Here is a 25,378-nt window from a genome sequence, read left to right on the forward strand (position 1 = left end):
AAAAAAATAATTTAGGTATTTCAAGTTGATTTGTGTGGAACCTTGAACCACAACTAATGATGATTAAAACCCTGAATTAAGCATTCTTTTAAAATTAACATCAAATTCAGAAAAAAGGTATTAAAATGTGTCCCCATAGTTTATCAGTAGTCTTTGATGTAATGAAGTAGATGTGTGTTAGCACAGAAAAAATTGATATATTAGATTTGTAACTGTCAGTTTAATGCATTCAGGTACATGCATTTCATTTACTTAATTTATAACATGCAGTTCTTTTATTTTGGAGTCAGAAATCTTCTGTTCTTAGACAGAAAAAAAGTAACAGACAAGTCTTCATATTTCTCATGAAATGAAGCAGATAGAAATAAAACAGTGAGGTGTGTCCAACAATTTTTTTGTCTAGTTTAATTGGTGTTTTGTGGTGATTTCACCATTATCTATTGATCTTTCAATTTGATCTTTAGGACATGATAATGGAATACATCAAAAGGTTATAAACTTTTGACATCAAGGTAAAAATTTGATGGGATAAAAACTTCCGATTTTTTGTAGCCTTTTGCTGGAGTCCAGGTTCATAAAGGAGAAAACAAGGTGGGCGATTCAATCATAATTTCTCAAATGTACCTCAAGGGCTTGTCATACACTGTCTATTTCCCATTTATGTCATAGTTATTATCATTAAAATGAAACAAGCCAGAACATAAATTACAATCTGTTGAAAAAATCGTAGAAGAAAATCCTCTTTTATCACAATATCTGTCAGTTTAGGAGGACTTCAACTGTCTAAAGGATGAAAAAATATTTAGAGCCAAGAATTAAACAAAGAAACCAAGAACATTTTTGTCATTTTTCATGCAAATTCCTTGATTACGATTATCAGTCATGATGAAAAAATAATTCCTCTCTTTTTTATTACTTTTCTAGTTACATAATTTAATATGTTTACATTTTAAGTGTATTTAGCAGTATATTTTTTGTTATCCTGTCCACCCAGCATATATTTTTAATTCACAAGTTGTCTTGAAACTATACCAAACAGTTTCAAGCCCATTTCATTACATTTTTGCTATGCATCCTACATTTAAGTAGGATTTGAATCGAAGGATTTCTGTGTGAAGTGTTTTATTTGAACTACACTTCTCCTTTTAACCCACAAATAAGATTTCAGCAAAACTTATACAGGTACCCGGTAACCATTCTTCAAGATGAAATGTAGATGTATAGCAGAGCTCAGATTTATCGCAGTCTATTTGCAGATGAAAGTAAGACTGCTGTATTCATATCTGTAGTATCTTTGTTCTGTTTAATTGGAGTATTTAGAATTGTTTTATATCATTATAAATACAAGTAATTACTGTTTCAAGCATTTATTAAAATAAGGTGTTATTTAGATAATAGTCTCAGCACCAGACTATTGTTGAAGACTGTTACCCTGTAGATGTAATTTTTGTCATTTGTCTCTTTGGGGTTGCTGTCTCATTGACACATAACCCACATCTCCTTTTACTGATACTTGTGGAGAGGGCATTATCCTGATAAATAGACTGCCTAAGGGACAATAGTATTGACAGAAACATTGATAATATCATGGCCACAGTTAATATTACTGTCAAAAGGGGAGTCTATTTATCACAATTATGCCCACTTCATTAAGTTTTATTTGGTTTATTTTATTCAAGACACCTAGAATTTTTATACCAATTTAACGAAGAAAAAAAATTTGGTAGGGAAGATAAGTGAAAGAAATCGTGCATGATAGTTTGCAATACGAAATAATGTTAAATTTTTTAATAATTATATTGGTCTTTTTGTGTCAGAAATATATTCTGACTCACAGGATAAGAACCAACCTCCCATGTTTTGAAAGTTTGGATCACTTTGTTTTTAACTTCCAGTGGCAAACATTACAATGCATGAGGTGGAAATTATTATTAATGTGATATAAATATGAATCCTGCTTTGTACTTGACTGACGCACTGAGTCAGGTATTTGTCAATGCTAGTTCACAACAGTCTGCAATAAGACACGTAACCTCCCTGGACACATTATTCAAAGTAGCAAATACCAATTCTCAATTGTTTAGTATGACCTGAACAGGGATTAAACCTACCACGTCCCACACTCGTCACTTCATGGCAAGCATGATACCACCCATGCTGTCCTGCAAGTTTATATCTTACCCATAAATAGGTAATAACTTTAATGCAAAGCCTACTTAGATTCAGAACTCATTCAATGTAGAGTCAAGTAAGGACTGAGAGAGAGATTTTGGTTCTTACCTTTGTCTTGAAATCCTCCTTCAGCAATGTTAATGTCAACAATTGCTGAATCAACATTGTGTTTAAAAAAGGGGCATAACTCTCAAATCAGAAGCAAGCATAAAATAACTACTGTAGGTTATAGAATGACACGGCGACCACGCTAACACAAATTTCAAACTTGACTTTAGATCTGACTTGAAATAATGTGTATTTCTTCTTCCAGCGAGATATTGGACAATTTTTTTTTTATTTTTAAGTTTTACTGTCCCAACTAACCAGTGAAATCTACCTATAATCTTCATAAAAGAAGTATATTTCTACAGATTAGTTATTTGAATGATGCCAAAAATTAACTTTCATCAGGATGAGTTATAATGCTGATGATAACATAGGAAGGAAGTTTGCATTACTTGTAAATCCTCAGTCTTTATTAAATATTGTGATTTTACAAGCAGTAATGCATTGATAAGATGTTATCAGGGCTTAGTAGCAAACTTGTCTTATCTTCCTTTTCTGTATATAATTTGAATTTTATGTAGTTTTTATATTTATCATAAATATATGATCTGTTTTATTTCATAATTCTGATTGATGGCATTTTAACAAGTTTTTAGAGTGGATTCGATATTTAAAGTTCTTTATTCTTAAAGGTTGGCCATATATATGCTTTAAATTTTGATAATTATATCTACAATTTATTATGGGAGGAGTTATTCTACTTGTACATTCCTGTGTCATTACATTGTCATCTTTTGATTGAAAAGATTCAAAGTTTTAAGTGTTTTCTCAAAGCAAACATGTAAATAGGTTGTATGGATCTCATCAAAATAATGACATTCAAAGTTTAAAACAAAATAAATGATGACAATAAAAATTATAAAACAGAAAATTAGCATAAAAAAGATTTCCCCAGAATTTTTATTCATTTTGTCACATTAGAACTGCCATTTGATTTTTATTTGTATAAAATCATATCTATTTCAGTTAATGTATGAAATAAAAAGAAGTTGATCATTAGCCCCTTGTTTGACAACTTTGAGCCTTGTCTATCATTTGTCCAGAAGAAATGTGTATTCTATTTCAAACTCTCATATTCTGTCACTATTAGGTTTAGAGAATTTACATCTAATGATGGTTTATACATTTGGTAAGATAAGGGAATTGTCACCAGTGGCATGATGGTACTTGGGCAGGATTACTGACCCTGCCTTTAAGCATATTAGTTCACCCTTGGTTTTTGGTTTGGTTTGTGCTTGTCAATCTTTAGACTTCTGTGTAGTGTTTTGTGTAAGTTGTTTGTATGTTAGTCTTTTTTTTTCTTTTAGCCATTATAGGTGTTGTCTGTTTTAGACTTACTGTTGTGTGATTGTCCCTTGGCATGTTCACGTTTGTAAGCAAATTTGCTGAAAAATGCTAGCCATATATGATCAATGGCGAAGATGCCAATATTTTTTTGTTTTAATTCTTTATAAATAATATAAGAAATAAGATCATGTTTTTCTTTCTTAATTCTTCATTGAAGCCTAGAATTAAATCCAATAGAAATTGATAACATTCACCACAGCTAGACTTAAACAGAAGATTGATTAATTGTGTTTGTTTTATGTCCAGTGGCAAATATATTATTCATATTCAGAACAAAAACAATTTAAACAATAAGGCATTAACTGAAGTGCTTAAGGTTTGTTGACCAGAAAAATGGACAGTAACTGAAAAAAGAGTATGTTCAGAAGCTAAGGTAAAGGCAAAAATTTTACCATGCAAGTGGTCATCTATGGACCCCTCAACGAATTAATGCAAAATTTCGTTTATCAACAGAGATGACAAATAAGAAAATGTTATGCTGAGTTAAATATCTGGATAAAATGATGAAAACCATCCAACAACATGAGATTTACACTGAAATTCAAATCAATATCGTATTCAATTAATAAGAATTTTAACCAGAAATTTGATAAAACTCCACCAGAATTACTTTCATATCAAAGTTTATTAGACTGAAATAAACTTAAATAATGTCTTTTTTTTTCTTAAAAAAATCTGGCAGATGCATAAATTTTTTTTTTTTTACACATAAATCGATGACATATGAAAAACAATACTGAAATTGATGTTGAAAATAGATTCAGTATCAGAAAAGAATTGTAAAAATATATCCACTTTACAGCTGTATTATGGATTTCAATCAATGAAACTCTGAAATCAAAGATGTGGTATCGGAGTGAAATATACAACTTACAATAACTGCAACCGGATTGATTAGATCAATTGAACCATCTGCAGAATAGTTAAGGTTGTACCATACTATTATAGACAAAGCCATTAAGACAGAAGTCAAAGAGCCAATTTCTTATAGACCCAATATCATGCTCTTTACAGTATTGCTGCGATTGATTTCCACTTTATCACACATGTTTCAAGTTTTAATCAGAGTTACTCAGTAGTACGAACCACAGAGACAGTGACACTGTAACATCCCTGCGACAGAGTCAGTCATGGTGATTTATGTTACGACGGTCAAGTTAGGGAATAGTTATCTGAATGTTTAGTCATATTTACAGCAATACATATTTCACCGTAATGGATTGCACTCGGCAATAATAGGGCTTTACATAATTGTATTTTGTTGCAGATTTGTATGATTCAATCTAGTCCTGAGATGAGATGCTGTATATTGGTATAACCCAGGTTACATTGTTTTGGAGATTCTATTAAATGATAAAACAAATGTTCTTTCTATCAAACTGTTTATAAATGTCAAATCTGCCAAATTATATTGGCATTGTTTCTACAAGACCTCTTAACCCTATTTTAAAGTACAAATATTTAGGAACAATGTAAAACTGAGAAGTAATGTTATCTTTGTACCTTTAGAATCACAATCTCCATCATAGATTTATAAATTGTGGTTTGATTGGCTATGACCACTGTACAATATCATATCTTAAAAAGATAAATGAAAATGATTATAAAAAAAAAACTATTTAAGAGTCAGAGAAAGAAAAGCAACTGCTTTTGAAACATTGCTTTTTAAGTTTCATCAGCTGTTTGTGTTGCCTTCTCTCTAGCACGTAGCAGAGTTAGTTGAGTACTATTGATAATTAATGAAATTTAAAGAAGAGTTGTCTCCCTTAGTTTAAATCAGTTTACTGTTTTACATTAGATGAAGAAATATATGTAGGTTTATAACTACATGAACATTTAATATTTATTTTCAATGTACGGGTTAGAATTATGTTTACAAAATCATAGTGTATTTTTTGTGTATTTAAAGGTCATGTTGCCCATCAAAGGCCCTTAATTGGATCAATAAATATTCTTATTCTTATATCCCGAATATTTCACTGGTTATATTTCGCTGCTCAACAATTGGTACATTAGAAGTGATCAGTTATGGGGAGGGACTGTATTATTTAGGTTAACTCTAATATTGTCAATTAGCTGTGGGATCTGAGTATACTAAACAAGTCTGAAAGGAAAAGTTGTTCGGTATAAAGTTCAAAAGGAAGTTGTTTATTAAAGTATTTATGAGAAATCATGTTCTGATTTCCTTCAATTAATGATTCAATAATCAGTTTGGCTAACTTGTCAGTCAAATCTTGATTGTAGCAGAATAAAAACAATGTAATATTGGCCATATGTTACACTAATGTTTATGTAACAGTTTATAAACAGCTACCCTAACATGAGTCTGTGTTTACAATGTCTAATAACACACAAGTGGTCTGTGTATCTGCTTAGACAAACTTTTCTCCATTTACATCCCAGTTATTTATCTCAAGTACCATCTACCCCATCAAGACTTTGTCCAATTTGACATTTAAAATTTATTTTAATGTCTTTAGATGTTTTAAAAGATATACAATTACTTTTATGTTATTTTATGGCATATAAATTTTGATTAGTTGTATACAACTTGTGACTTGATTTGAACTTGCTATTTATTTATGACCTTGCCATGTTAATAAATTATGTATTTTTATGTAAATTATCCTGTTTCAGAAAGGTTTTATTATTAATCTTTGGTGTATTCTTTAATTACTTTGTCAAACTTAACTTGGTATATGATACTTTTTTCATACAGCTTACCTAAGTAAACTTTAGATTTTGATATTTTTGAAAAGCACCACAAGTGTATCAGTTGTCCAAGCCCCAATTCTATTGATTTATAGCTATATTTTTTATAATTAAAATATTTTATCTCAATATAATCTCTATAATGGAATTTTGGGGTCTAATGATTATCTAGTCTGTCAACTTGACTGGAAGGGAAATAACTATTAAATATATTTTACATAAATTAGTAAAATATATGTTTAGATTTTCAACAGAAAGATCAAAGTAAATCCGACTTTTCCCAGTAGGTGTCATATTTACAGTGATTTTTTAATAAGATGTTATGTATGACATGACTCCTTGCAGTTGTAAGCATGTCAGAGTGACCATACCATAAGCTAACAGCTAAGTACATGACAACTTAATGCCTCCTCTCGTCATAGTTTTCATATGATCTACCTTCGAAAGTTTATATTTTGACATAAAGGGCCTCCTTAATTTGTCCAAAGCTTAGTGGCTATGTTTGATATGATTTATACATTTTTGATTTATAATGGTCACTTTTGGGCCTAGAGACAAACACCTGAAAATGTGGTCTAAATCTGGACTTGTGATCATAAGACTAATACCAGTTAATTTGTCGTGGCTATAAAAGAGATATTTTACATGTTTTTCCTGTAGGCATGAATGCATATTATCGTTCAATAATTGATAATATGTTACAAATTATTATCCTGTGTGGTATGAAGACATTTACTTTAATGGTGTACTAGTTAATTGTTCTATGAATAGCTTGTCATTTTTTGTAGATAAATATGAGTTGGTGTAATTGTTATTGGTATGAAATCACTAAAGAAAAAAGTATGCAAATTCACAGTTCAGTTGCTATGCAACTTTGTTATTTGTTTTAATAAAAGGGAAAATAAATATAAATTGACAATTTTTAATGCTTTCAGACCAATGTTAGAATATAACACATAATTATGTAATAAGTGCTATACAAGACACTTTGATTTCTAATTTCCTAGTTAACTATCCATCACTCAATGTTAAAAGAAGTCAGAAGTTTCCCTGCTCTTATTCTTAACCTTTTAATTATTTTTTCTTACTGTGTAACTTGCCATGTTGTATTGGCTACTGGACAGTTAGTAGGTACATTACATCAGTTAGAAATGATAATACTAAAGTAATTGTTCAGGACCTCAAATAAACAAACATTTTAGAGTTTGACAAATTAAGGAGGTGTTTCTTTTTCTATGTGCAACTTACCATGTTATATTGGCTACTGACATTAAGTAGGTACGTTGTATCAGTTAGAAATGTTAATACAGCAACTTTTCAGGAACTCAAACTTGAAACTTTTTGTTTATTTGACACATTAAGGAGGACCTATGTTTTTTCTGAATACTTGTCAGATCTCTTAAGAATTGAATTTTACTGATTGTTACATGCAGCACTGAATTTGTGGTTTAAATTTTAAATGGGAAATGATTGATGTAATTAAGGTAGATATCAAACATAGCCCCAAGTAAACATTTTACTGGTGACTTGAATGAAAATACATATGAAATCATCATCAGAATATCATTTTTTTGCAAAATAACCAAAAAATTAAAATTCTTTAGTAATGACACAGGTATATTGTCATGTTTTTGTACAGTTTAGAACCATCTTTTTTGACAAAATGATGATTAAGAACATGTTAATAGTTTTTGTAAAATTATCATGCTCAAAGTCTTGTTTATAATTTATTTCTGATAACCGTAGACATAATTCATCATAGAACTACATGATTAGACAATTAGTATTTGACATTTTGGAAATGTAGATAATTTTTGTTCTCATAATAAATAGCTTTTTTAAACATTTTTTCCTTTTTGTCTTATCCTATTTCTAATTTTTGTTGTTGATTGTAGATAGACATAGAATAAAACAGAATTATCAGACAGAGTTTTACACATACTTTTGTGCCTTTCTCAAAGCTGGAATCTCATTGATTGTTATCATTGTCTTTATGGCTTGTTTTTTCCCATATATTTAGAATTTGGTATAAAGATCTTTTCTTTGATTGCATCAGTTGAATTTATTCACAATTGCCTTTCAGGTAATTGAAAAGGGGGATCATAGGGAGGGGCATGAAGTGGTCTCTCTGATGGCCTAAGATTTGTGTTTTTAATACATATTTTTTTTATTTTTTGACTGTTTATTATTGTTATTTAGGTCCCTCAAGACCCCCATTTTTGAAATTCCTAGATCCTTAACTGACATGATCTTTATTAAAGTCTGGGTGGTGACTATAGATATCTATTAGGATGAGTTTGTATCTTTAATTGGTTGCTGTCTCCTTGATGTTTATCCCATGTGTCCTTCTATAAATATCAAAGAAACAATGCTCTTCAAACTAGGTGCTTTAAAAATTGATTGTCTTGTCTATAAATGTCCATTTAATAGCAAACAAAAGAGGCTAATTCATGATGGATATATTTGAGGATTTACCTATATTGCTTCATACAGTGTGCAGAAATATCTTAGGGATTATACTGAATCCACATCTGCAGATGCTGGTTAAGGACTTTATTTTTCTGCATCCTATTTACCTGATATTAAGTCCTGTGCTACAGAAACAATCATGTTTCATACCTGTTTTGGCTAGAGATCTTGTCTTGCAAGAATGCAATTACATATATGTTTTGTAATTTTTATACATACTGAATTCCTTTGCTTGTAGGAACTGCCACCACCTGGTTCCTATGAAGTAAGCCAATCCTACCAAAAATCACAGGTTAGAATAGAAAGAGCCAAACCACGAACTGATGATGCTGGTAGAAAACAAGGATCATTCTTAACTGCTGCTTCAAGATTTGCACCTGCAAGAGATACAGTGGTACTACAGCCTGATCTAGAAAATCCAGGTAAGTCAATACCATAAATCTTAAATCTAGGTAGTCATCTATTCAGGTCCAAAATTACAGTCATTTCCTCATTTCTAAAATCTAAGTGCTGTGGATTCAATTATTTTGGTGGATTCCAAATTTTGTTAAAGAAAAATTGTATTTTTGTGGATATTTGATTTCATTGTTTTGCCAGTCTGCATACAAGCCTTTAAAAAATTTTACTTCATTGAACATTTGAATTCATGGTTACCTTTACCCTCAAAATCCACAAAAAAGTAAAATCACAAAAATACTGAACTGTGAGGGAAATTCAATCAGAAAGTCCCTAATAACATGGCAAAATCAAATGACAAAACACATCAAACGAATGGACAACAACTGTCATATTCCTGACTTGGTACAGGCATTTTCAAATGTAGAAAATGGTGGATTGAACCTGGTTTTATAGCGCTAAACCTCTAACTTGTACGACAGTCTCATCAAATTCCGTTATATTTACAACGATGCGTGAACAAAACAGACATGATAAATAAAATAGTCAAAATATGGGTACAGCAGTCATCACTGTGTTACAATATCAAAACAAACAATCATTTACAAAAAAGCACAAAAGCATCTATCAAATTAAAAATCACATTCATTGCTTCGCGTGTCTGATGTCAGAAAATGTAAACGTCACATAAGAAATTTTGTTGTTCAATGTTTATTCAAAACAATTTTATAATTTCACAAAATGACTATCCAACAAATAATAACGAATCAACAGTTATATCCTCATATCTCAAATCTAAATAAGTTCTTCATACCTGAAATAAAGGCAAATAATTCTTCCAACCCAATTCCAGACATCTTTAAAATTTTAATATTTGAAATCCATGTATTTAAATTTTACTGAGTAGTGATAATGTTCTGATCTTGGTTCAACAAAATATAACAGCTGTGTGATTTCCTTAGTTTTTATTCCACTCAAGAGTTTATTCAATTAATAGATAAACAAAGGATCCATGGGGTATCCATCCATGACACAATATCAGTACATGCACAGCAAAAAAAACCCACAAAACGCAAAGGAACAGCGCTTTTATTGGTGTTCTTCATCTCAATTTAGAATAATTTTTTTTTTTCTATTTGAAGATAAATCTGGGGGTTTTGTGAAACTGAACCCTGTATATGTACACACTGACTACCTGATTAACCCTTCAAAGCTATTTTTAAGTACACATAATCTTTATGAATGGACTCTCTGACACAGGAGATGATTAAAATACATAAACAAAATCTAATTTAGTTTAAGCTTGTGTAAATTTTTGTACTTAAATTTACTTCTTCTGAAAATGACATCTGTTTTAATTTCATTCATTTGCAAGTTAAAAAAAAAGATATCTCGAATTTTGCTGAAGATAAATTTGGTTTATGATGTAGAGCAAAAGATTAAGCAGTGTAAAAGAAGAATGATATAGAATATCTGCTTTCTCATTGAATTTATTTACATACTTCAAAATAAAAAGTAATGGCATGACATATATAAGATTTTTACCTTCAAAATTAAGTTTTTTAAAGCCTATGACGGCAAGAGCATTTTTTTCCTATGAGTAAACAGTGAGTCATGGTGAAATCTGTTTCTTATGTTTATTTCTTCCTGTTGAAAACTACAGAATCTGTTTTACTTGTAAATTGTTGTGTTGACATCCTGGAATACAAATTTCTAAATAAAAGCCATCTATACAATACTATCTTATCTTACCCATTAAAGCAAATCTGACAGCTACTCAAATGCATTTGCAGTTCAACAAAAATGAGAGATTATCTGCATGCACAATTCCATTTAGTCAAGTCACTAGCAATCACTAGTAATCTTAAACATGGCAGCAAAATTAAATTTATACAAGATCTTTTGAGTCTTTTACAAAGATTGCATCAATTCTGAGATAAACCAGGAATATTTCTGTGAATGTATCCAAATGATCTACTTTGGGTATTTGCAGCTAATTTTAAAACAGACCACCTTGTTGAAATTAAAAGATATTGACAGGTTTATGAGAATTATACAGTAATGTTTGACTTGGAGATGCTTTAGATATTGTGCAACTGCTTCAGTTCTTACAAGAACAAAAATTATCACAACATTTGATCTAAATCTAACTGTCTCTCCTTCTATAATTGGTTGTCGCCAGCAGCTGCCCTTGTTAAGTGTATTACTTTGTTGCTGCACCTGAACATCTAGTGGAGGATTTAAGGTTCACTTTAAAATCCTGATTAAATCTGAAAGTATATAAGTATATCTTGTCTTGAGAGAAGACTGGTAGGCTACCGGTACATTGGATTAGCATAGTAACCAATTGTAATTAACATGAAGAGAGATGTTAAGTATAGAAAAAAAGTTTATTTGTCAGACATGCAACTGTTCTGGCCTTAATCCTAACAATTTCTTCAAAGCATTTGACTTGGAATAGCAGTACAACTCCTTCATACTGACGAAGATATAATCAGATTATCTAATGAAGTTTACAAGTAACCTTTAAGATCTAAAGAGAAGTATTCAGGATGTCTAAACCACCTAAATGGTTTCATGGTAGGACTGTATCACCTTGCTTACTTTAAGTGTGGAATGTTGTGGTAATCCCCAACTGGGTTTAGAATTAATACTTGTTGATTCTCCACCAAAAACTCAGCATTAGGGAATAAGAGCAAAGACTGATCTGCTGAGAGTCTTAAAATATGTCAAGATATTGTGACACATCTTTCTGCTGACTATTACCTTTTGAGCCAAAATGTTAAAAATCGAACTCAATGTATTGATCTAATACAAGGGAAGGTATACAAATGTTTCCATGTTTTGATATGGAAATCTGTATACTTTCCCATTTGATTTATAAGAAGATTTTATGTCCTACTTTAATAGTATCGGGGCATTATGTTTACCAGTCTCTGCATCTGGACACTCGTACTCGTCTATTTGTCTGTCCCATATCTGGTAAAAGTTTTTCTTCAAGGCATTTTACCATGATGTTGTGGTCACATCAACTTTAATCATTTATGCATGTTCATGATGATGTGAATTTTTAAGAATACATACTAAATTAGGGTTTTGATCCAGATAAACATTGAAATGATAATTTGGTTGAGCATGGCATGGTGTCATATGGACACATACGCTTTGTTTTTTTTTTATATTTTAATACTGTAAATTCAGAAATTATTGCGATGTTTTTATTATTGCGAAAAATGTGACAGGGTTATAATCGCAATAATTTAAACTCGCATTTTTATTTTTTTATTTGAATAAGTCTAATTTTTCTCGATATCGCAAAAATTAAAATCGCATTTCAGTTTAAAATGACAAAATCGCAATAATAAATGCACACAATAATTTCTGAATTTACAGTATTTGCTTGACAACCTGACAAGCCTTATATGTGTCTATATAGGATGATTGTGATGTAGACTGGAAAAATGACTTAAAACTTCCCCCTGCAGTAAAAAGAGAGTGAAACTTCTTCTGCTGTAAAAAGAGAGTGAAACTTCCCCCTGCAGTAAAAAGAGAGTGAAACTTCTGCTGTAAAAAGAGAGTGAAACTTCCCCCTGCTGTAAAAAGAGAGTGAAACTTCTTCTGCTGTAAAAAGAGAGTGAAACTTCCCCCTGCAGTATAAAGAGAATGAAACTTCTTCTGCTGTAAAAAGAGAGTGAAACTTCCCCCTGCAGTAAAAAGAGAGTAAAACTTCTTCTGCTGTAAAAAAAGAGTGAAACTTCTCCTGCAGTATAAAGACAGTGATCTATTTGAAAATCAGTGTGTTTAAGTCCCAAGGAACACTACTTTAGAATATTCTCAGCTACAAAACCAATCATTTAATGTTTGTACATGAAAAGTGAAACAATTAAAGTTTACCTAGGTTGAGTCATTAAGTACAGGTTTTATTTATCAATATATCAATTGTCTAAGATAAAATCATTATTCATCATGCACCTGTTACCATTAGACTGACCATTGGTCATCACTCAAATTTATCTGTGTTGCAGAACTAAATGGATAAGGAAATGCAACATATGTAACCAGCTGTTGAGAGTTTTGATATAAACAACTGTGGCATGATAATACCATTGCTGATGAACAAATTGGTCATTGCTCATGCATTTCATATGTGCATATTTCAAAGTGGATTTCTGAAATCAAATTTTACCAAATAATCCTAAAAATAGATAAATAATATGATTTTTTTTTTTCAATTTCATGTATCTACATATTCCTGGCATTTCCTTTAGTTTTCTGTGTAGTGTTTTGTGGACTTTTGCTACCTTTCCAACTTCTTTTTTTTTACTATGGTTTCATCTGTTTTTCTTCAACATACATTTTTTATTGCCCCAATATCTTCCTCCCCTTTTATTCATGTTCTACATGTTGAAAAAATCTCCAAGAAAAGTTGAAGTGATAATTAAAATAAAAGATTTACAAACTACGATGGAATAGTCCCTCCAGATTCTAATTAATTTTAAGGGGTTTTTGTGTTATGTCAGGTTGTGGTCTCATATCCACCATTTGCTTTTGTTTTTTATGGAGAGCTGCTAATTAAAACTGGCCTGATTATATTTCCAAAACAGCAGATTTCACATGCTTCTGTGACATCATTGCAATGTTTGCATTGTTACCAGCACCCTATATCACTAAAAAAAAATAGTGGATTTTTTGCTGTGAATATCTTGTATTGTAGATTGAGCGCAAAGTTGTTCTTAAAAGTTTCCCAACAGCAAGTTTTTCCCACTGACTTAAGATTTATTTAATGTGTCTACTTGTTATGATATTAAAACAGATTCACAGACATAAAAATGCTTCTTGCTTTAGAACACATATCTTAATGTTCTCGTTCCACTAACTTTTCCATTTGTCATAGTATTTTTAGTTATCACAGTCCTTATTCTACTGAAGACAGCTTTAATATGTGCTTGAAATAATGGGCAGTAAATAAGTCAGACTTGACCATTACTGTTTTACAACATATACAAACCTTTCTGTACATACAAGTGTCTATCAACTAGCTCATCCTACCGCCCCGATAACCTGACACTGAAAATATAAACACACTAAATGATAAGGCTGTCCGTTGATGGAAGTTAATCAGCTATAAGAAATATATTCTAATTAGTCTTTTGAACCCACTTATTTTTAACAGTGCACAAGTCAGTTAAATCATTCAACACGATGTTTGAAAATAAATTTACTCGAATTTTAGCAATAAAGCATTGGAGTCTCAAAACTATTTGGCAACAGTTTTGATGTTTAATTTCCATAAAACCTGAAAATCATATCAATAATGTTAGATAATAATCTGGAATGATTGTAGATTTGTGAAGCTACATAATCTGTATGACTTTTTTACTTCTATTTGAAAAATCAGGTATCAAAACAATAGTTAATTTCACATCAACCTTTCACCCATGAACAATCAAAAGATAGCCGAGCACAAGGTCTCATAATATGCTCTTGATATCAAGTTCCAGCGCTCTAATGCAGGACACGACCATTCTGCCAAGTCAAATTATATTTTGATATTCTTTGCAGAAATCTTACAGATAAAAACAAAAAGTTTTGATAGCATAATGGAAGATACATGTATACCATCTGAATGTACTTATGATGAGGAATATGTTCGTCTTTGATGTAGAACAAGATACAAGATAATTTGATTTCTGTATGATAACTATAAGAAGTGACCCATAACCATAATGTGTATTCATCTCGCACCTGGAACCATTTACTTATAATCCCTGACAGCGAAATTGATTTAAGAATAATTGAATAAACTTCTTACATAACTAATTTACTTATTCAATAACAATGGCAGAACAATGGAAACAACTAATTTTGTTTTACTCTGTTCCCCTAATTTAGAGATCCTACACAATGTTCAGTAATTGTTATACATTCAATGGAATTAAGCCATCCTCTGTCGACTATCTGTACTGCACAATAAAAGCTAATCAAACGAATTAAATATATTTAATGATTTTTCCTATGCTTGATCCTTTAAGACAGAAACGATGATATTGTCACTACTAATTGACTGCTTTTCCTAAAATTTCTCCAATTGTTGTAATAAACCAAACAATTTAGATAGAGAGTGAGTAGGTATAGCGTATCACAAAGCCATAATTTGCTCTAATGCTATTTACTTTTCGATTTCAAAGTCATTCAGTAGGCAACGTCAGATAAGTTCCATAAATTTATCGTAAAACAGGGATTTGACATTACTGCAGCACATTCCTTTCTAAGTTTTATGGGATTTGATGATAATATTAATTTTAAAAATGTCAATAATCATATCTTGTGTTTTTGTTGTAAATTCGAAGAGACACCATAGCTGTTAAGTTGTTTTAAAATTTTCTTGTCAGTTTATCAACCTTTTGGCCGTAAGTTCCAGCGGGCCTTTGTTTGATATTTCCATCATTTTGACACATTCATTCTGTAACATAATTCTGTACTTGTGTTTTGTAAGATGGTAAAGAAAGTTTTCCTCATTGCCTTAAAACACCCGATGGATATTAGATTTTTGATACCGACTTAAAATCAAAAAGATCCATGTATATGCAAATATCAAGTTCCCTGTTGCAGCTTGACATAAAATAAAATGTGACCTTTGCCGAATTAGAATGCTTACTAGTTAATGAATCGGAGATTTAAATCTTATTGCTTCTTTAGTTGACAAACCTCCAAATTCATACAACCACATACAGAGTGCAGACGTTTATTGCATAACTCTTTGTCCTATACCGGAAAATATGCATGATTTTTCATTATTCTATCGTACGGCCTTTTATAAAGAACTTAAAAAAACTGGATCTTCTTTTAAAAGATAAATAGATAACAGTGTATTATATACGGGTGGTCTCAGAGCTTTTTATAGAGTTGGCAGCATAAATCCTATGTATGGATAATAAACGTCAGATAAGAAAGAAAGTTAAAAACTAGACTTAATTCTAGCGTGGATTATTACACACAGCCAATAATGATTCCAATTATGAATTTATTATTTATGAGTAATAACTCTTGCCTTTCATAGCCCTAACACAACGTGGGATAATTAGCTTTTTGTGTGTCGGAGCCTATTCTCTTTACATGTCTATGGTCTTGCCTTTTTGTACAGATTTTCCCCTGTTAACAAGCCTTTAATGTCGGCCTTATATAATCATCCATAGAAAATATTGTATTTTGTATTAGATTGGCTTTCATTTTATTAATCTTAATTAACTTTTATGTGATATGATTCTTTTGACAGCTTTGAAAGAGTCCAGTTACAATTTTCGAGGTTTTTGGCATGTCACATCATGACAACAAGACTTCCCGTGTATTTGGGACAAAATTCTATATTATAAATTTACAACAATATATTTAACAATCTACAGTAACTTATATATATATTCGTAAATTTTCTTATTAAAAGCAAGACGTTGGTGTAATTAAGTACTTTATTTGAGGTAATATTTTTTACTTTCATTTGCATGTCAGTAAATAATTTGCGATATTAATATCCTTTTATCTCCAGAAGTGAAATTGTTGTATACGGGAAACCGTGTGTTGGCAACAACTGTCCCTTTCAGCTTCATTGCCCTTCACATAGTTCTGAAAAACTCTCAAGTGTGAAAATAGATGAAATGAGATGAGTTTGGTCACAGAACCGATGGATACGTATTCATGTTTGATTCCTATTGTACTTAATTATTGGAAATGTATAACATTGGACATAAGGGAGTTTATTGCAATGTAATGTGTTTTTATTTCATTGCCCGAGTAGATAGGTTAACTATGATGGCTTTACTATATATGTTGGGAGTACTTTCCTGTTCCGTAACATGAAAGAGCTTTCAGTAGACTCGGTAAACGCATCATCTCCGCCGTATTTATTGTTGATACTTTATCTGTTTATACAAGGAAATACATCCTTGTCAATGACATTAACTTTTGTTGCTTTCATTTTTGTTTGTCGGAATAAATTGATTTACCCATTAGGATAATGTTAAATGTTTTGTTAACATAACAAACATATTCATTTTAATGATAGCTGTTTAACTGTATAGGACTTTTATGTTAGGTCTATGACTAGCCAGTAGACTTTGATCAGCCTTTTATATAACTCTTTTTTTTTTTTGTTTACCCTCCTTGGTCTTGTGTTAAGTACAGTGTTTATAAGTGGAATACTGAAATTACACACATGGTATCATACGAAACGGCATTTTTCAATATTTCTATTGAAATTTGAAACATTATTTTCCCGGAAAACAGTTAGTAGTCATATTGTGTTCTCAAGTCTCATTTCGATGAATAATAAATGTTAGTTATACAGCAATTTAATCCCAATAAAACAAATAAAAAGCTATTTATTTGCACGGATACTTCGATTTAAATAATTTCAGAAGCGTGTAGAACATCCATATATCTTAATAAAACAACAGCACCACCCATGTTGTGCTTTTTTACTACTGAATTACTTTTTTCAAAACACCTATTAACAAGTTTGCAAGTACTCATGAAAAGTAAATTACACACAGCACCAGTTTCCAGTTTTCTCTGAATTCCTTGAATGACCTTTATATCTTGGAATTTCCATTCTCAGAGTTCATGTTTTCACACCAAGTGATCCTGCAACAGCTGACCTCATATCACCCTGCATAATATTGGGTGAAGATGTCGTATCCCATTTTGTTGATTAAATGCATTAGTCATTGTTACTTTTATCCAGATTTACGGGGGTACAAATTAGAAATGCTCCATGTTTCTACATCTAACACCACAGGCGACAAGTTTGGTATTTGATTATTCCTAGTATGAAGTATAATTATACATTCATATCTGGCATATTACTCTCTGTAAACATACTCATAAATCCGCTAAATGTTCACAGTCAGTTCTAAGTCTGGCTTGTTAGATTTGCATATGTTATTTATCACAACCATAACAATTCCTGTAGCAAATTGCTGATGTCTGAGGTGATCAGATCTGAGGTAAAACAGTGGCTCGATAAAACATTCTATTCTGGATACTGTTGGCATTATCTTGGAAGACTTTTAGTGTTTCTTGAATGTTTGCAATTTCTAGTCACAAGGATGTGTTTGTTCTGTTTGTTGAAAGAAACAATATTTTATCGTTGTTTATGACTGACACGAACTATGAATGATAAAAATCTTTCGAATCTTGCATTTACTTCTATATAATTGCTATGTAAGCAAAAACAGCATTAAGAGTACATATGTTAAGCAATTGTATTTTGGGAATAAATATCCCATATGACCTTGTACATTTACACATTTTTCCTTTTTTTAATAAGACCTTTAATACAAGAAACTTTCCCTATGAAAATTGCAATTTATTCTCAGAAATTGAATACCCCTCTTAAAAAAAAATAACCAATAATAAAAAAAATACAATAAAACAGAATCAAAACGGTAGCGGATATTACAATACTATATATTTTTTTATTTAGGGCCAGGTGCATACAGTATGAAAGATACCATCACTAAAAAGGGAGGACTTATGGTGACTAAAGACAAGAGATTTAAAGAAATGAAGGAAGATGGACCTGGACCAGCAGCATATGAGGTTTGTGTTTCTCCACATAAATAAGACCAGGATGTATTATAGTTTATACATTAAATGAGCTATCATGCAAAATAAATGAGGTCATATTGAATGGTGATGAGGATGTTCATATAGACACTTTTGAGTTCCTTCAAGGCTGGGAAGATATAAAGTATTTTAAGTTGATGGTTTCTAAGAGGACCATGTTAAATGTCAAATACCCCTATTTTACTAGATTTCAGAAAAATGAACCTAAATGCAAAACTTGAGCAATTTGGGACAAACAGATGAAAGATGGTAAATCTGTTTATCCCAGCAATATTTGTTACAGGCCCTAGACATACACAAATAATTGCCATGCTGCTGATAGAAATAGTGCTGTAGAAGTTATTTGTTTATATGTAAGCTTCAATCTTTTCTACAAAACAAACTCATCATAGAAAGGGGGATTAAAATTTTGTATGTCAGACTCAGTCAAATGAAAATATAAGTTATCAACTATTGGAACATTAAAGTAAAACCTAATGCAATTTGTTTGATTTAATGTTAGAATTTATTTTAATCTGATTCAAAGAGCAAAGATTTTCTGGTGTCAACACACCGATCACATAATAACTTAATAAAAATAAACATTGGAAACTGAGAACTGTGTGTTTCTGAATCAGTGATGTTACAGTCTTTAATGCAAAATATGTGTTGACATCAGACTTTTGAATGTTGCTAAATGAAATACTTCAGGTTGTTAGAGAAGTTTCCATGTAACTGTTTGCAAATGACTTCAATAACGCATAAAATCACTGTAGTTTCTAATTTAATACCAGATATGCCGAAGTTAAGGTCAGTTCCTCATCCTGTTCATGTCAAAAACTACCATTTATTTACAGCTATAAGACACAAGCAGATTGCACAGCTTTTAATTTGGTGTAGTAAAATGTTTTTTGCCTCTTTTGTATTGATTTAGGAGGTGGGATATTGCTTTCTGTTCCATTTGTCTGTCAGTCTATAGTAATTAGAAGTGTTTTATCTTAGACAAAGATGGATTTGACTGTTCTTATAGGGTAACATGCAATCATCTAAGTATCACTGTCTTAGTCGAGGTTACAACACAAGTTAAATTGTCTGTCACTTTATAAGTTAATGATTTCATGTTTTAGAACTTATTTTATTTATTGTCAGTCAAGTATCTTTAGAAATTGATCTTTTAGAACTAAACAAGGAATATATTAAGACATTCCATTATAGTTTTGACGTATATGGATTTAACGTATGTGTATTTATTTTAGGAGCAGATTTCCTGGATTCCTTCTCGTCTTATTTGAAGTTTATCATTTCCAATGTATATTTCTTTTCTTGAAGGTGTAGTGATTTTTTTGTCTTGTGTTCACATTGTAACTTCTAGTCTGATGTATGTTCGAATCGAGTATCCATGTCTGTCATGAATACTTTGGATTGAAACCCATCTTAATTGATGTGTCTTTCCTTATATTGTCTTAATCTATCAGTCTGATACATTCAGCTTATGTCGACAATATTCCAATCAATTTTTTTTTTTTGGAAAATAAAACTGTTGTATTGTTTTCATTCATTTATATATTTGTTTACACTTTACATAGCCATTGGAAAGGAAGAAGTGTGCATGTTTGTTTTACTACTTTAATATGGCCATAATACTTCGTTTTGTCTATTTATGAAAGATAATTGAAAGTGCAGTTACTGATTTTCGAGTGCAAGAATGCACTATGTCATTATTAGTTAGTTTTTAAATTACTATAGTACCATACTTAACTTACAGGTATTCTTTGATCTGTAATATATAGAAATTTAAAGAGACGTGGAATACACGTCAATGAAGCAACAATCCAATGACTCAAAAAAATTCAAAGGCATCTGTAATGTTGCTCGAAGTACTTAGATAAGATGGGTCCAACGGAATATCACCATCATGGAAAGGAAATTAACAATTGACATGGAAATGTCTCGTTTTTAATAAATTTTTGTATGAAAATTATCAAGAGAAATTTTATCATCAACTTAGTTCTAAAGGGTCAACGATCACTATTATGACGTTAGATTTAACAAAAGTGAGTTTGTATATTTTTCATTTGTATATTTAGAAAAATCCGCATTGTAAGCAAAGAATATGTCATATAAGTATCTGCAGGTATTGCAGGTGGTGTTTTGTTAGGTCTTTATGAAGTTTAGCTATAAAACTGTGATTCTTAACAATACAAGTATGTGTTAAGAGGAGCTCTGTTGGTCCCCACTGGAATACTGAATTCATCCGTTTTGAGCAAGTCAACTGAATCTTTTGTTCTTGCAATTGTGCGAGAAAATCAGGAGAGGATGTTATGCAGTATCGTTTGACTAGGTAATCCCACCAAATGCTCATGTGCCTGAGCATATTATAAGGCATAAACTTGTCTCTGTCTCTTCTTGGTTTTTGTTTGTCTGTTGGGAATTGATGGATGTGGTTCCTTGTGTCTCATTGAAAAACTTATTGCTAACTCCTGTATACATGTTTTTGTGGCATTGAAGATTACCTCACATCTCCGTAACAAATTTTTTTTGTTAGCCCTGTGAGTGCACTCCAGTTCGTCAGGTATGTAACGTGACCTCCAAGTTTCCTCAAGACATGTAAATTCTAAAAATGTATTATATGTTCCAATTACTTCAAGAATGTTATGCATTCATTATGACAGTTTGTGGAGTTGTCAATTGGTTATGTATGGGTTCAGAATTTAATTTAAATTTTAACTAAACGAATGCTTCATGTTAAGAAACATCTATTTAATTGAAAAACTCATTAAATTGTTTTCATGATGATTTAATTATTTCATTTTGAAGTTAAATGTCTGTTTCAATGATTTACAATCATTTCAAAGTACAATGATCAGTTTCTCCTGGAGCAAATTGGAAACGAAAAATATGGTATGAAAATAATAACTTTCTGCAATTGTGCCACCCAGTCCACAAACCAAGCACAGTTGACAAGACCTTTCTCTTAAGAAAGATTAAAATTTATTTTGTTTCAACTTATTGTGGAAGCTTTAGTTTATATTTCCAATTGATGTTATACGTATGGATTTCTTTCTATGATTTGAGGTTGTTTCGCTCCTCATTGGATTTTAGAACTTTTATCTGTTATGGCACTTTTTGTCTTCACTTACCACGGCATGTCTCTGTTAAAGCTTCTGCTTTTCATATTGAACTTAAAATATTCCCTAACATCAGAGAACCCTTTCTTATAACTTTACATCCATACTCTGTTTTTATTTTTGACAATTATTTGAAAGTAATTCTGAAGCAAGATCATATATAATTAGTCAGGTCCATAGACGTACTTTCGACATAAACAAAGTCTGCCATATCTTCAATGTACAAGGCGACATTCTTGTGTCATCTTAATCAGAAAAGTTTTCTTATACAAATAAGACTTCTATTTGAAATAACATATTGCTCGGTGGATACAGACAAATTTATAATATCAGATTGAGACTGTTTATTTAACTAATTACAATCTAAGTAGTTTGAGGTAAACGGTCCCACCTACATAATACATGTAAAATAGAGTGATCACTTCCGCGATAATGTCTGTCTTTATTTGAAAAACTTGAATCATATTTGTATAAATCAGTCGTATTTGATTCCCGACCCTTAGGTTAAACATTGAACCTGTGATAACATCTTGCGTGCTTCTTAGGTTTTTTTTCTTTTGGGTTTTCATAAGTAAGTTAATGCTTGTTTGTCTCCCGCACCTTTACATGTCAATGAATTCGTTTAAAAGACATAATTAGGATCAATTATATGTTACAAACTAATTGGTATTAATTGCATGTAATTCACCTGATGGTATCATTTTGCAATTGTGCTGTCTACATTTCATTTCATTTTCAGTCTGAAAAATTAAGAGGTCTCTAATAGAAAAATGAATTTTAGTTGCTCTCTTTTTATTATTATTTCGATCAGCGTTAATTATTAAAATGCCTCATACAACTGTTAAGATAATGAAAAGAAAAGCCTACACGAAAAAAAAAAACGTGCATGTAAAATGGAGTTTGATGCATCGTGTTTGAAGTTATCTTTCCGTGATCTTGCTCCAATTTATTGTCCTAGTATCATATAATAACCGTTCCATAGCATCAACTTTCAGCATTTTTTATTAACTTTAGGTTACACTGGTCATTTTGTTTCGTTTTAGATAACCCGTGGATATTTGAAATTATGGTTTGAAATATCAGTTAGAGTTGATACTCTTTCAAGATACGAAGTGTGCTATGTAAAAAAATATCTTCCAATTAGCTAGGTGTATAATTAAGTACTTTAGGCGCGCTTTTCGTCGTCTTCATACAACTTTTCAGTGGCGTTGAATTTAAAAACAGTTGGAAGGCCAAAATCTATGACGAAAATTCCTTGCGGAAAGTCCTGTTAACTTTTTTTATATTAACTACAAAACAAAAGAATACCAGCGTAAGATTATAAACAAAACAGATATATGAACCTTAAATCTGCGATCATCAAATCAAAAGATCCTCTATTCTGTTTGTACCTTAATCATTCACAAAGTGTCGGAAAATCAGTAATACATGTTGGCAGTGACAAATTTTATGGGAAAATCAGCATACTATTTCAAGCTCTAATTTGATCCCCACGAAGATAAGAAAAACCTTTTCCAAGTCTCTATCCCATCAAAACCTTAAGATGGCAATAAAATGCATTGTGTATTCATGGTTGGTAATAAATACGGTATATGGATATGAACCTTATATTTGCTGCAGAAACAGATTAATACCGTGTGTCATTCGATAAATAATGTCCGTTTCCTTTTGTTATTAACCTAAGATGATTTATAAGGAATTTCCTATACTATAATGATAAAGATGTTGATATTGGTATACGTTGGGAACCAGCTGGTTCGTTTCCAAATTTATCTAAAACGTTTATTTTATCGTACTTTTTCTTACCATATGACACTACAACTTACAATTTACATGTGTTTATATTTACTATCACTTGTGTATGAGCACTGAAACCTTATGTTGATTAAGGGGCATGAAATACAGAGATACATCGAAAAATAAAAAATCTGGAGCACTTTTCCTATGTTAGTTTAAATCAGACCGTTGATGCATCTTTATCAAATAACCAACGATTCTCATGATAACACAATGACTTTAAGCGTTAGTGTACAAAAAAATGTCATTTTACAAGTGCATTATTTAATTGTTCCAAGATGTTGCTTAAAATCAAATAGACAAGCTTGATATCGATGGAATTTGAATTTCTTATTAATTTATTTATTCATATTAAGATCTCTTTTTTTTTTTGATAATGTATATGGTTTGCAATTCAACTTTTAAGTATTACTGTTAAAACTTTTCATTCCTGCATCTTCAACGTGTTTTTTTTTTGTCGTTGTTTGTATGTCTTATTTTTTCGTCCGAGTTAGGTGTTGGTGGTTAATGTCGTCGGTTTTACTGTCTAGAATTTTTGTAATTCCTGTTATTCTTTATGTTTTATTTTTATTTCATTATTGTATTCTTAACTTTGAATTTTCTTGGTAATTTTGCTACAGACTAATAGTAGTAATTGGAATCAGTTTAAAGGCGTCTTTGGTGTCAGATTTTCTTCAATCAGAAACTACCACTCAATCGGTTTTGATGAGGCTTGTTTTTCTGAATATTTAGTTTTATGTGTGGTAGTTTGTTGACTGTTGGCTGTCTTTGGTACGGTCTTTCTTTCCTCAGTTTTGACTGCCAAATGGTCTCATCATACCTTTGTTCTTTACTAGTATTTGTATTTAACAAATATTGCTCAACAAAACGTTCATAAGCAAACAAAAAAGGAATAGCTTTGTCAATGACAGCAGCTTTCAGTTCTTTGCCTCGATGACTAGTACTATAATTATTTACTTTATATAATTTCAGTTTTCACCAATCATCCAGGACACTGTATTGAAAGGAACATTCAATGCCACCTTATCCAATCCTATTGCACCTCAAATGGATATGTCAAGTCATGTGGGAAGTTCTGTGAAACACCAATTTCTTTTGGGTGTGTGAGTAACATCAGAAGACAATGATTTAAATTTGAAACCGTCCACATTTATACTTAGATGATCAGATGATCTTGTCAAGACAGTTTTGCTTCAAGTATTTTATTGTATGAAAAGAAGTACAAATCATTGTGTAATTTTATGAATTTTTATTTCTATAATAATGTACACTTACTGTGATATATTTTTTATGTGATATGATGACAAAACACCAGATACCTTTTATGGAACTTTATTGTATAGTTTATTGTCGTGCTGATTATTTCAGTAAATGTTATATTTTTAATTGTTATTGTTGTATTTATTGCCATTTTTTTTCATTTTTCGTCCTATTTGACTGCAAACACAAGTGATATCTATAACCTTTTTACAGAATTTACTACTTTAAGTTATACCAAGACAATTTTTAAAAAATCTTGAATATTAACTTTATAACTCTACATATAAAGAACGTTTTCCACCGAGCATTAAATAAACAGCATTCCATCATTATACATATCAAGTTACCTTATTAAACACCTTGACCTACTGCAAAACACTAATTCATAA

General features: G+C 31.0%; 1 protein-coding gene across 1 annotated transcript in view; it reads left to right on the plus strand.

Annotated features, from left to right (window-relative positions):
- LOC127708851 (sperm-tail PG-rich repeat-containing protein 2-like) overlaps window positions 1-25,115 on the plus strand; it is a 50,052-nt gene extending 24,937 nt beyond the window's left edge. The window contains exons 10-12 of the mRNA XM_052214010.1: window positions 9,047-9,230; window positions 18,683-18,798; window positions 24,702-25,115. Of these exons, the coding sequence (XP_052069970.1) occupies window positions 9,047-9,230; window positions 18,683-18,798; window positions 24,702-24,836 (435 nt within the window). The 3' untranslated portion in view covers window positions 24,837-25,115. The remainder of the gene's footprint in view (window positions 1-9,046; window positions 9,231-18,682; window positions 18,799-24,701) is intronic.
- The last annotated feature ends 263 nt before the right edge of the window (window positions 25,116-25,378 follow it).

The sequence above is a fragment of the Mytilus californianus genome, unplaced genomic scaffold, assembly GCF_021869535.1.
Source record: "Mytilus californianus isolate M0D057914Y unplaced genomic scaffold, xbMytCali1.0.p SCAF_7, whole genome shotgun sequence".
NCBI lineage: Eukaryota > Metazoa > Mollusca > Bivalvia > Mytilida > Mytilidae > Mytilus > Mytilus californianus.